Source organism: Synchiropus splendidus, chromosome 11 (assembly GCF_027744825.2).
Source record: "Synchiropus splendidus isolate RoL2022-P1 chromosome 11, RoL_Sspl_1.0, whole genome shotgun sequence".
Classification (NCBI taxonomy): Eukaryota; Metazoa; Chordata; class Actinopteri; order Syngnathiformes; family Callionymidae; genus Synchiropus; species Synchiropus splendidus.
In genome coordinates this window covers 21,087,759-21,100,956 of record NC_071344.1, presented here as the reverse complement: position 1 = coordinate 21,100,956, position 13,198 = coordinate 21,087,759, and the positions used below count along the sequence as shown (strand labels likewise).

The 13,198-nt window shown below is 40.4% G+C and overlaps 2 protein-coding genes across 2 annotated transcripts; both read left to right on the top strand.

The window, feature by feature from the left end:
* Window positions 1-511: 511 nt before the first annotated feature.
* On the top strand, window positions 512-8,741 carry LOC128767113 (magnesium transporter protein 1-like). Its single transcript, XM_053878851.1, has 10 exons — window positions 512-642; window positions 2,265-2,434; window positions 3,627-3,744; window positions 3,913-4,053; window positions 5,491-5,631; window positions 6,720-6,809; window positions 6,902-6,965; window positions 7,183-7,257; window positions 7,341-7,431; window positions 8,129-8,741. The coding sequence occupies exons 1-10, from the start codon at window positions 562-564 to the stop codon at window positions 8,142-8,144; spliced, it is 987 nt and encodes a 328-aa protein (XP_053734826.1). The 5' UTR covers window positions 512-561; the 3' UTR covers window positions 8,145-8,741.
* A 418-nt stretch (window positions 8,742-9,159) lies between these two features.
* Window positions 9,160-13,198, top strand: igbp1 (immunoglobulin (CD79A) binding protein 1). Its single transcript, XM_053878850.1, has 3 exons — window positions 9,160-9,658; window positions 9,778-10,104; window positions 11,954-13,198. Exons 1-3 carry the CDS (start codon window positions 9,206-9,208, stop codon window positions 12,224-12,226), a joined length of 1,053 nt encoding a protein of 350 aa, XP_053734825.1. The 5' UTR covers window positions 9,160-9,205; the 3' UTR covers window positions 12,227-13,198.

Here is a 13,198-nt window from a genome sequence, read left to right as displayed (position 1 = left end):
GCTTGAATTCACCAAACAACATAACCAGATATGATGTAAGACACCAGGGTCACCGGAAATGGTCTTGGTACCAAAATCGTGAGATATTACGTAATTATTATATAACATCGGCAGAAACCCCTAAGGGCAACTTCATCATGAAATAACATGATTACTGTCTTGACATAACGTGATAAGCATCATGAAATAATTAGATACTAACATTAAATAACATGATGCTATCTTGAAGTAACATGAGAAGTGTCATGAAATAGTGTGACACTGATCGAAAATAATTTTTACCATGCTGGCGGCTCTGAACTTACTTAAATTACTGAATTACTCAATGCTTAGATTTTAAAAATCTAGATATATCATTTTTTTGTGAACTCAAGGTGAATCATTGCAAATGTCTTAATTTTAATTGTGTAGTCGTATTCAAGTTCCACTGGGGGGTAGTAATGTGCAAAACAGTGCAGAAGAAGGCCACGGAGGAACCGAAGAAGAATTTCCTCCCATCCCATTGGCTGCTCGAATGTCCAATAGATAACTGACAAGAGAGTCACTTGTCCGTGTTGCAGAATGCGCGTTAAAGTTTTTCTCTCGTTGCTTTTCCTTGGTATTTTCTACAATGAAGCAACTAACGGTCAAAAGAAAAAGGAGGTAATAAACATATTTAATTCGAGAGAACTCCGGAGTCTTCAGCTCTAAACTATGTTGTATATTTTATGATGTGCGGGGCACGGCTTAGGTAGCTACGCTAACAGTAACCGGAAAACAGAGAAAGTCTTTCATGAAATACAATTTATCTTTTTTTTTATTAAAATGGAAACATTTAGTACGCACGCTTACTCATAATACTGGCATAGGTGTCACGTCGCAACAACGTCTATCTCATTTCTTCTGTTCATCCAGAGATTTGTTACTTGTTGTTAACTTATCCATAGCTCTCCTCTCGAGAGACAGGAAGACGAGTGCTGTCCACCTTTAGCTTTTTGTTATTTACATATATTCTTCTAGAGTCCTCCGGCATTACATTTGCATAAACTGTGGTGCATCGACCGTGCTGGCTTTTGCTGGCAACACTACATCTGTTAGCGATGAGCTGACCTTAACAGGGGCAATTCTAGGATGAGAAGTGGGCCGCTCAACAGTGTTGAGCTCACACTAAAGGCTTACTCACGAGTAAATTTAATTCAGTGATAATTATCGTGGATAGAATAAACGCAGTCTATTCTAATCTAAATACATCTGGCCACATTTGACAGACTCTCAACATATTATTGATTAAAGGCAATGCACATGAAACCCCCAAATTACCTCCTGGAACATTTCCTAGCTGAAATTGAACGATGATGGGCATGTTTTTATAGTTTTTTGAAATGGACATGAAATTTAAAATCTATGCATGTTGATGTCACTGCTGCCATAACAAAGTTTCCACATTGTGAGAAGAATAAAGGCAGTCTAATGTAATCTGAACACCCTGTGATTTTGCTAGTTCTCCCACTTTCTGAAATATTCATCGTAGGTGCATGTCCACTGTGAGAGACATAATCTAAAATGAAGTCAACAATTTATTTGTATGATATTGCTGCAAAAAGTATTTGAACACCTGAGAAAATCAACATTAATATTTGGTACAGAGGTCAAATGTTTCCTGTAATTTTTCACCTTAACTCTCCTTAATACAGTGCGGTCATGCAGTCCCATGTGCAGAAAAACACCCTCAGAGCATGATGCTACCACTCTCATGCTTCACAGTAGGGATGGTCTTCTGGGGATGGTACTCATCATTTTTCTTCCTCCAAACACGACAATTGGAATTAAGACCAAAAAGTTGATCTCAACTGACCACATGACTTTCTTCCGTGACGTGGATAATCCAAATGGTCATTGGCAAACTTAAGACCTAGGGCCTAGTCATGTGCTGGTTTAAGCAGGGGAACCTTCCATGCCATGCATGATTTTAAACTATGGCTTAGTGTTTTACCAACAGTAACCTTGGAAATGGTGGTCCCAGCTCTTCTCAGGTCATTAACCAGCAGGATTTTAGCTTGGAGGGCATCTAGACATCTGCATAACATGGAAAAAATGGACGCCTGATTCTCAACTGTAGCTTCGGTGTTGCAGGGTGTTAATTTGCTCTCTGTAGCTGACCTTACACAATGTTGAGCATATATTTCTTTTACTTTCTTTGGGATGCTGTTTGCTTTGCACTTAGTTATAAAAGATTGTGTTTTATCCTGATTATTGACCGACACCTTCCAATGCTTTCTCTGCAGACTTTGCTGTCAGAGAAGGTGACACAGATGATGGAGTGGGCATCCAAGCGCTCAGTCATTCGGATGAATGGAGATAAGTTCAGACGCTTCGTCAAAGCTCCTCCCAGAAACTATTCAGTGGTCATCATGTTTACAGCACTCCAGCCTCACAGGCAGTGTGGAGTCTGCAGGTGAGTTTGCATATGCCTGTTGTTAGTGGGAAATGAGGCCCAGAGTTTTGTTTTACCACAAGTTTGGCCTGATTTGTTTTTATCATCCGTGATTTTACAATAATTTCATACAAGTAATTCACGAAACCACGTCAATTCTAACATACAAACCCACTTGTCCATTACTATTCCTATATTGACACCGTACGTCCAGAAGTATTTTGTAATGACTGTTTTGATAGTCAAAGTAGTCAGCAAATGAACTGTCCGGGGTGATGGCCACTCACAACATATAATTGTAGTATTGAATATTAGCAATTGAATTGCTAAAAATATGAAATTCCTAGCAAAAAAAACTGGCAGAAACATTTTTCGCCTTTAATCTCACTTTATGTGTGTGATTTTGACAACAATGTATCAGTATGTTGAAATGAAAAATGACATACACTCAGCTCAGCTAAGGTTATGTGACACTGTGTAGTGTTGAGCATTTGTCTGACAAGAACTGTGTAGATAAGAATTTAGAATAGAAAAACCTCTATATAAATAAATATAAATATGTGGACGCTTTTGCCAAAGTCTGAAAAAATGCATATAAACAATCAGTCATGAAAACAATGTTATTCTTCTTAAACTTTGTTGTAACTAAAATTGCAAATGTGGTTCGGCATGTTTTGTTTTTTAACATAGGAGAGAAAAATGACTAATCGTTTGTTTCCAGCTTAAATACTTTTTTGGGGCATTTCAACTAGTATTGATACGATTAACAGTCAAATTCAAATGTGCTCATTGGGACAGTAGCAGAACTGAGCAGTGCACGCACGCGTTTTGTGCATTGTGCCAAAAAGTTTAGCTGGCGGACTGGTTAGAATGATTGTTTTAACAAGGCTTTCTGGCCGTTGTTTACCTGCTATCTCACCGTGGAGTGCTTCAAACGCGTAGCGGACATACTGCCGTGGTAGGAAACATATGTTTGCCGAGTCTGCATGCAGCTTTTGATTTGTATATAGTGAACTGTTTTCATACTTGGGATGTTTTGGGCCGCATCAGCCATTTCTCTGTGTTGGTCTCATTCACACATGCATGCAGAACAGTGGAATGGTTGAAATGACTTTCGTGTGACTGTATATTTGTACTGTCAATTTTCTGGGCCTGGGAATACAGAGCAGGTTCCGACAAAAGTGTAACCCATCCCAATATTTTTTTTTGTCAGACAAGCTGATGAAGAGTTCCAGGTTCTGGCTAATTCTTGGCGTTACTCATCAGCTTTCACCAACAAAGTATTCTTCGCCTCCGTGGACTTTGATGAAGGTTCCGATGTTTTTCAAATGGTGAGATATTTTTTTATCTTTTCTGTCAAAACTCTTCAGTGAGACCAGGGTTTTCTCTATAACATTATAGCTTCAGATGTTTTCTGTGTGAGCTTTCATTAAATGGGTTTGCACTGCTACTGGATGGTGGATGACCTAATTGTGTTTTTTGTTCTCCTTTCATTTTAGCTAAACATGAACTCTGCACCGACATTTCTACATTTCCCCGCCAAAGGAAAACCCCGTAAGACTGATACATATGAGCTACAGGTGCGAGGCTTTGCAGCAGAGCAGCTGGCTCGATGGGTGGCAGACAGGACTGATGTCCAGGTATGTGCCAAAATAAGCGCATGTGTATGCCTATGCCATCCCAAAATTTGGCAATACACTTCAATTTTCACCTTTGATCTGCGAAGTTTGATGGAGCATAGGATAGGATAATAACCGTGCTCATAATACACTGGTGGGTTTATACTGTAATATTAGCATATTTCTGCTATTGCTTCTCACAAAATTAAAGAAGAAGAAAATGAAAACAACATTTTGTGTCAGGTTCACAGTATGCCTATAAGTTTCCTTTATTTTTACTCAAATGTGACTTCTTATTTACCAGGAAAATGATGACAGCAGGTCAGGGGACACACACACACATACTCGTACAGTAATTTCCGTACTTTTTACTTTTTTCTGGCTCTCTCAAGCCTGTGGCTTAAATATATATGGATTTTTATGGGCACCTGCACTTCCCTGGAATCTACAGCCACACTGGCTAGATAACCTTGGTGGAAAAAGAGTTTGTTCGCCTCTTCCAATCAGGCAACTCCCGCAGACTTAGCCCTTGGTGAGTGCAAACGTTTTAGATGTTTATTTTTTCCACGTTTAATATGTTAACCTCGGAACCTGCTACAGCTGTGTGATAGTACTTAGTAAGAGACATAGTAACAGAAGAGAAGTGGCAAGGAGAACAAGTAGGAATACATATGGACAGAGTGCATTTTAGAACTTTAATGTCAATAAAACGCCTGTAACTTCAATGGTCTGATGTGACAAGGTATACTCTTGGCAGCATGTAGTGATGAACTAACATGTGGTGATCCACTAATGTTATTGGTTGACTGGGCTGCAGAGCAGCATGGGAAGTCACCGTTAATGAGCTTGCTGTTGCTATGATGGCACCTCACGTGCTGCTTCATTCATTAAAGGGGCCGACCAGGATGGCTAAATTGGGGTGCATCGAGAGAAACTGCAGTTAATTGTGGCATATGGTTCCATCAATGAGCCAGTTTGAATCTCTGTCTAATTTTCTCAGCTGCCTGGCTTCATGTATCAGTACTGTAGATTTCATGCAGAAACTAGCCGTAAGCAGGAATCCAGAAAATGGCGTACTTATGAAACTATCCGGATGTATGAATGAGCGCGTGCACAGGTACATCAAAAATGGGCAAAGATGTTGACTTATCTGACCCTCTTTTTTGGCCACGAGAATCCCCTCAGAAAGATCAGAAACACCAGACGGCAGAAATTATTTCATGGAATACAAAATTACTGGCACGATGGCATCTTATTTGGCTCTGTACTTCATTCATGGATTCAGAGTGACCGAAACGCTCATTCATTTCTTTTGGTTTTTTTTTTTTTTACATGAATTGGTAATAGATTTTCTGTGGCTAGTAGCAGATTACTGCTCATCATACAGCTTAAATCTCATGGATGTATTACTCATTAGATGGAAAAATCTGACTGTGTTTTTTTTTCCCCGTTTTCTAGATCCGTGTCATTCGTCCTCCCAACTATGCCGGACCACTGTTGTTGGGTTTCCTCTTGGCTGTGATTGGTGGACTGGCTTACCTGCGGAGGCACAATCTGGAGTTTCTGTTTAACAACAACATGTGGGCCTTCTCTGCATTGGTAACCAACTAACTGAATTCTGTATTTCCAGTTCTACATTTTGATTTAAATGAAAAGTAACAATGAAGATGAATGATAGTTTTTATGCATCATTTTCTAAATAATAATAAATAATACAATGGGAAAAAGAGGAAATCCAGCGTACATGATGCCATGCACCCCGTTTGTAGGACCTTTGGAAAAGAAAAGAAACGGGTCCACAGCATCATCAATCCTCCCCTACACTACACCACACATGCCTCCCTAACAGTTTGTTGGCATGTTGCACCCGATTAGATAAGATACACTTTGTTAGTCCGACAGTAACGGTCGTTTTGGAGACTTTGTAACCCCAAGATGCTAGCATTTTTTGCAATTGTTTAACAGTGAGCTTTGGAGAACTTATCTCGCTTACCATCCTTCCCTATGGGCGTGCTGACAAAATATCCTGTCGTCGTCCTGACTTGTTTACCATAGTTCCAGTTGATTTAAACTACCTCTAACAGTAGGACTCGTGCTGGTGACTGGCTATTTTCTTATAGCTATTGCCTAACTTGCAAAGGTCGGCACACACCTTCCTTATTTGAATGGTCTGTTCCTTTGTCTTTCCCTTGTTGAGGAGTGGATAAAACAAAGGGCCTTTCTGTCACATGATACTTATTCCCCAGGGAAACAGGAAATGATGAATTAAGGGTCCCTAGATACTCTCTGATTAACTTTGTAAACATACATTGTTTTATGAAAAATAGATTGTTCTTTGGGATTTTTTTCCTGTTTTTTCCCCAATAGCAAATTTATTTCATTGTACTATCATGGCATTTAATCACTTTTGAAGGAAAAGTCATTGATCAGTAAAATCTATCGTCATCTACGTATTGTGTGTAACAATACAATGTGAACGGAAGCAAATCTATCTAGAAATCTATCAAATCTAGATCTGAACATGATCATGTTTGCAGCAGCCATTGGGGCGACGTGCATCACAAATGACATTTTGATGATCTCAGATGACAATGTTGCCACTGCAATATCACTTCTTCGATTGTGTTGCATCTGCTCCTGATCATGTGTATTTGAACCAAGTAATGAACTCAGGATTTCTGTTGCAGTGCTTTGTCTTGATCATGACATCCGGCCAGATGTGGAACCACATCAGAGGACCCCCCTATGCACACAAAAACCCCAACACTGGCCAAGTTGTAAGACAATTAATGCATTTGACATGACATCAAATTGACTGTGTGTCACATTTTAATCTTGTGTTTTATGTTTTATATGTGTGTGACTGTAGAGCTACATCCATGGCAGCAGTCAAGCACAGTTTGTGGCTGAGACCCATATCGTGCTGATCTTCAGTATCCTTCTTGGAGTAGATGCTATTTTGTAGTCAATTTTGCTTTTTTTTTTTTTTTTACGTCAGTACGCCTAATTTAATCATGATTCTGGTGAAGGACCAGTGCAGTGGAACTGTATAGCTGAAAAGCTATCATAATTTGACATTTTAAGTCGCCATTCAAAATGTTTTGTTGTTGTTGTTTTTTTTTTTGTTAATGACTTTAACCTGACATTCAGATGCTGCCATCACCTTGGGAATCGTCCTGATGTGTGAAGCTGCTACATCTGACCTGGACATCGGAAAGAGGAAAAGTATGCCAATGCATGAGTAGTTTATTTTTAAACATATTTCAAAATTGAACAGCTGATAAGGTGTGTGTGTGGGTGTGTCCTAGTTATGTGTGTTGCAGGTATTGCATTGGTGATGCTGTTCTTCAGCTGGCTACTTTCCATTTTTAGAGCGAAGTACCACGGCTATCCTTACAGGTAATGAAGCTAGCCCGAAGTTCTGTTGGAGTTTGGGGTTGGATATTTAATATATTGAATACATTCAATATATTGAATATATGGACAAACCCTGACAAGAGAAGAAGTCATTACTCAAACAGTCATTTAGATTCTGATCTGTGATCTTGACATCCTATTGGACCACCAAGACCTCTGTGCAAGAATGATGACTCATCTCCTCTCATATATAATGAGCCCATAAGACAGTGGATCCACATTTCTCTTTTGGCCAGTCCAGCCACTAGATGCTTGCCTACAGGCATCTCCTCAAATCATGAGTCTAAGGTCAGGCCTTTGTGACGCCATACTCTTCAAGGACAATGTCATTTGTCTTTCATCATGACCTTAGACATTGTATTTTTCATGTGGCTACGAACGCTTGTGAGGGAGTCTGACATACTAAAGACTCTATTTCATTCACTATTTGACTTTCTGTGCTCTAGAGGATTATCAGTGGCTAACAGGTGACTATCAGGCTCACAAGAATTGTTGGATTAATTCACACCTACCAACACACTGCCACAAATGTCTCCCACCTGTTCCAAAAGCCCCCAGTTAAACAGACAGGTAGCACCATCTGTAACTGAGATTAACTGTGACTGTTGTAAGCTTGAGTGCAAATGCTTTTTGAACAAGAAACTTTTCTAAATTCCCTCTTGATGTTTTTCTCTTTCAGCTTCCTGATGACTTAAAGGAGAGCAGTGGCTTTAGAAACCCCAGAGGTGTCTGCCCCTACGACGTTACCACCTCCAGCGCGGCCAATGTTTTCAGATCAGACAAGCATAACGGACTATATTTTGGCTCTGCACCCTGTTCATCCATCAAGTTCTGCAACATGAATTCCAGCTCTCTATGCCTACACATTTTACTTTTCAACAGTTGCTTCGATCAATCCGTCATCCACTGTGGGGTGGTATAAGTAGAAGACAATATCTCAGGAACTTGATGCTAATTTTATTTCCCAGAATGAAAGTTCCCTTTGAACGTTATGTTTTATTGAAGATCTATAGCCACCCAAGAATGGGGAGAGGTGCAGCGCACTTCAGGATTAATTTTCTATAAAGGACTAGTCAACAAGCAGATTGTTTTAAATCAGTCTACAAAAGTGGCCTTATATTTGGCTGAGAAAACATTATTTTGTAAATGATGCAAATGATCAGGGTCTCAGTGCGTTGAATGTTGAAGTTTTTGTTTAGTGTTCTAGGCACTGAAGAAATTATACGGGTGGATGGAGTCTGTGTGATCCATTGACCAGGTGGTCACTCTGCTATTAAAGTGCCTTTATCTTTGCCTGTGCATTTTTTTTTCCACTATAGGGAATAGGGAGACACTTCCACCGCTCAAATTGAGTTTTCCTCTCACATGCATATATGGGCTTCTTTTTGTTTTGTGAAAGGACCTCAGCTCCTCACTTTGGCAGCAGGTCTTAGCTAAGGGTGGAGTTTGTTTTTGCAAAGGGACTAAGTGCCACATAGTTCGAATTTAAAGAAGAACAGAGTCTGAATTAATAGCGCTCTAATATATGGTGAAAACTATTTCAATAAACACGATAAAGTGAGCTTCGCATTACACGGTTAGACTGTGACTGAAAATGTGTAAAAAGAAACGCTTACTAGCGTGTCACTCTCTCTGAAGTCCAACAATAAGACAGTGCGTCGTCGCATACGTCATTAAGACACTCTACGATAGGTGGCAGTATCGATAACACATCACTATATATCACGAAGAAGAAAGGTCCAGAATCAACAACAAGATGGCGGAAACGCAAAACGGCACCGATGCGCAACAGTCAAACTCGGAACCTCTTAAACTGTCCGAATTGCTGGATAGGGGCTGGAAGGCGTTTGAGGAGGTCGACAGAACAGACGAGCCACTTGCTTCCCATGGTGTTCAGGTTAAAGTGAGGCGAGGCATCGTTGCTCTGGAAGAGACGTCCAGCATGGTGGCACAGTTGGACCTTTTCAGTCGGAATGAAGACCTAGAAGAGGTCGCGACGGCAGACCTTAAGTACTTCTTGTCATCACCTCTGCTCGGGGCTCTGACCCTGAAGATCACCGGCAAAGATAAGCGGCTGGAGGCGCTGCGTGCGGCCCGGGCCTACTTCATGGACTTTCTGACGCGGTGTAAAGAATACAACCTTTCCAAGTTTGAGTTACCCAGTACAGAGAAGCAGAGCTCTGGTCAAAGTCAACCTCCAGCTGCCAAGGTACGACACAGGCACTCACGTTTATGGGTTTCGTTTGGTTAATTTCTGACAGGCTACAGTGATGCTACTGTTTAACAACGTACCCACAGATTATAACTGGCTTCGAATTTTTATTTCAGCCTTCGTCCTCTCAAGCCGACCTAGTTGCCATGGCAGCACAGAGACAAGCCAAAATCGAGCGTTACCGTCAGAAGAAAGAATTGGAAGCTAGGCTGGATGATGTGCGCAAAGTTGTGGACAGTGGTCAGGCTGACGAGGAAACCAGCAGAGATTTTTACCTGCTGAACATTAGGAGATGGGTGACTGTTAGTCTGGAGGAGATCGAATCCATTGACCAGGAAATTGAGATACTGAAGAACTTGGCACAACCACAAGGTGCTCCTGAAACGTCAAGGCCAGCCAGACCTCCAATGAAGCCTTTTGTCCTCACTAAGGATGTGGTTCAGGTAAGAATTCATTGAAATGATATTGATGGTGATGATGAGGGGTGAGTGTACTGTTTAAATATAGATTAGACTAATTACAGAGATGAGAAATTCAATGTTTCACGTCTCTCGTAGAAGCCGCTCATGTCCGACAGACTGCTCTGTTAGAGGTTAAATTGAGCTGTCTGTCTGCTGTCTCTCATGTCTCTTAATACTTTACGTTGACTATGGACCAGTCTGGACACATGTCCTAGATGCTACTGAAGAAATATTAGAAATAATGTGAATAAATGATAATTTAGTCATATTCTATTCTCAAAATCATTATACAAACTGTCAGTCCTTGTGTGATGAAAAACCTTTTCATAATTCAACACAATCGTACAGGCAGCGCTAATGCTACAATCCATCTGTTATGGACCATCCACAAATTTTAATTTGGTCAGTTTTCATGAAATCTACAAGCATGCCAATGAAAAAGAAACATTTTAGGAGAGAGAATTGTGAAAAGATTTTTCATCTAGATCGACATATTTTAACTAGTAGAGTAAATTGTTAAGACGAGATTTTATTGAGGTTGAAGACAGCAGACAGACGGCTCAATTTAACCCCAAAAGAAAGTTGGCAGAGCAGTCTGTCAGAAACGACTGGCTTCTACAAGAGATGTGAAACATAGGATTTCTCTCCTCTACACATAGGTAACTTATTATACTGAAACATCAACATTGATGATGTTCTTTAACGTGACATTTATCATCATCTTTTTTTTTTTTTTTTGTTCTTTGGCGAGCGAGAATAGAATTTCAGTTTGCATTGTGTGTTCAAACTATCTTGAGCCTTCTGTTTACTTTGTCAGCCTATTATACAATGGATTAGTTTTTTAATCTGACCCGCAACCTTCTTACTGCAAGGTGAGAGTGTTCACCACTTGCTCACAACCTGCTTGAGAAATGTCATCTTTGGCTATATAAATACTTCCTTTATTTGTTGTTTCATTCACTCTTTTCTCAATAATATCCTTTCAATATTATGATTATAAACAAAAGAAAACTAAAATACAACACTACATTCACAACAATCAATCATTTCATGAACTCTTGGATCTCAACATGTACCCCTATTGAACCCCATTCTCCCTCTCCTTCTGCTGCAACAAACCAATGGCATAACTATTGTTTTCCAAGAAATTAACAAAGGGTCTGTCAGTCCTATGCTAAAACAACTGCCAGATGCAACGTCCTGACCCGGCTTCAGTCCAGACACATTCCAGAAGCAGACACGTTCGGTACCGTCACCGAGCAACCACATACCTGGTTTCATGACGCATGTTCACAATTACTGAAAAAAAACCTGGAATTACTCCAAAATTTTACTGTCAGATGGTGTTGTTGCATTTCTTTGTGTATTTTTAAGGAATAAATACCGTTTAATGATAATAGTCATGTTAAAACTTGGTCTTCCCGAAACCATTGGAATGTGGAGATATGTCTTGCTTTCATATTATGGTTTGTTTTCTTCAAAGTACTTAAAGTGTAGTGTGATGGCGGGTCGCATTCATTCTGTGGATAATCATCAATCAATTTAGATTCCTGTTGTGATTACCTGGCGTCTATAGTGATGTTCTCAAACTGTCTCCAGGTCCTTGACCGGGGACAGTCCTGAAAACCAAATCTTAATCTTTGCCTGCACCATGATCATTGCCATTTTAAGTGCTCCATGCCATCAGGCTCCGCAAATTCATGCCTCAGCCTCAGTGCAAAATGTACACATGTAAATTCAGATTTATCTTGGAGTGAATCGATGGTAAAAATGAAAAAGCACCTTTCACAAATGAAACCAGAGCTTAAAGATCTGATGTTGATGTCCACAGGCTCAGGTGTTTGGGGCTGGTTACCCCAGTCTGCCCACCATGACAGTGGATGACTGGTATGAACAGCATAGGAAGCATGGAGCCCTGCCCGACCAGGGGATACCCCACAGGGTCAGTGTGGATGAGGACACAGATGCCAAGGAGAGGGAGGAGGAAGAAAAAGAGAGAAAGGTGGACGAAGATGATGAGGAAGCCTTGAAGAAAGCAAGAGAATGGGACAACTGGAAGGACACTCATCAAAGAGGTTATGGCAACAGGCATAACATGGGTTGACTGGTGCCAGGCACTGAACTTGACGCTCTTGGCTTGGATCTCTCTGTGTGGTCTTCTTGGTGCAGGAGATGCCACTCTCACTTTTCTGGACTGTTAATGTAAGGCAACAATCAGAGCGGCTCATGCATCTAACGGTGACACTTCATCAGTCCATCATGCGCTTGAATGCTTCTGAGTCTGAATAAAGCTCAAATTATTTGTTGAACTACCAGCCACAATGCCAGCAATTCTGTTTTTGTGTCTGTATTTCCTTTGGGGAGGGAGGAGAGTGTCACATGTTGCCAGGTCTCCATACCCTGGGGTTTTTTGTGGAACAGAATAACACAAACTCAGCAAGGACATATTGTAACCTACAAATATGTGAACAACACATATCCAGCTAAATAAACCGAAGTCCTATTGCAAGTGCAACGTTGAGTTCCACTTCAACATTTGTGGCGTCTGTGCCTCAACATATATGGAAAATATGAAACAAAATCATGCATGGAGTTGTACAGGTTTCTTTTGGCACCGTCATTGCCCAAGCCAGATATCAAGGTTTGGGCAATGACGGTGGTAAAATGGCAAAATCAATATCAGTTTCTCCGCCTCCTCCTGCATGTGGCAAACGTCACTCTAATGCATGCCCTTCAATTATAATGACAGCGACAACAATCAGACTTGGTAGATCCTTTAGTATTTTATTAACTCTGTTGTGTAAAATCCATGTATCCTTTCATTTTTTTCAAATCAGAATTTATATATATATATATATATATAATTGTTTTTCCGTTTGAAACAATAAAAGAATGGAAAAAATAAGGGTACAGCGGCCACCTTTCAGATGTACTTTGGTCAAAACGTTGCTGCGCTGTGTGTCTGTAAAGTGTGCCTGAAGTGTGACTGCTGTATCCTGAATTTCGCCCCTCTTCAATTTATAAATCCAGGTGTGGAAATGCCCAGAAAACAATGGACAGATCAAAACAGAAACAA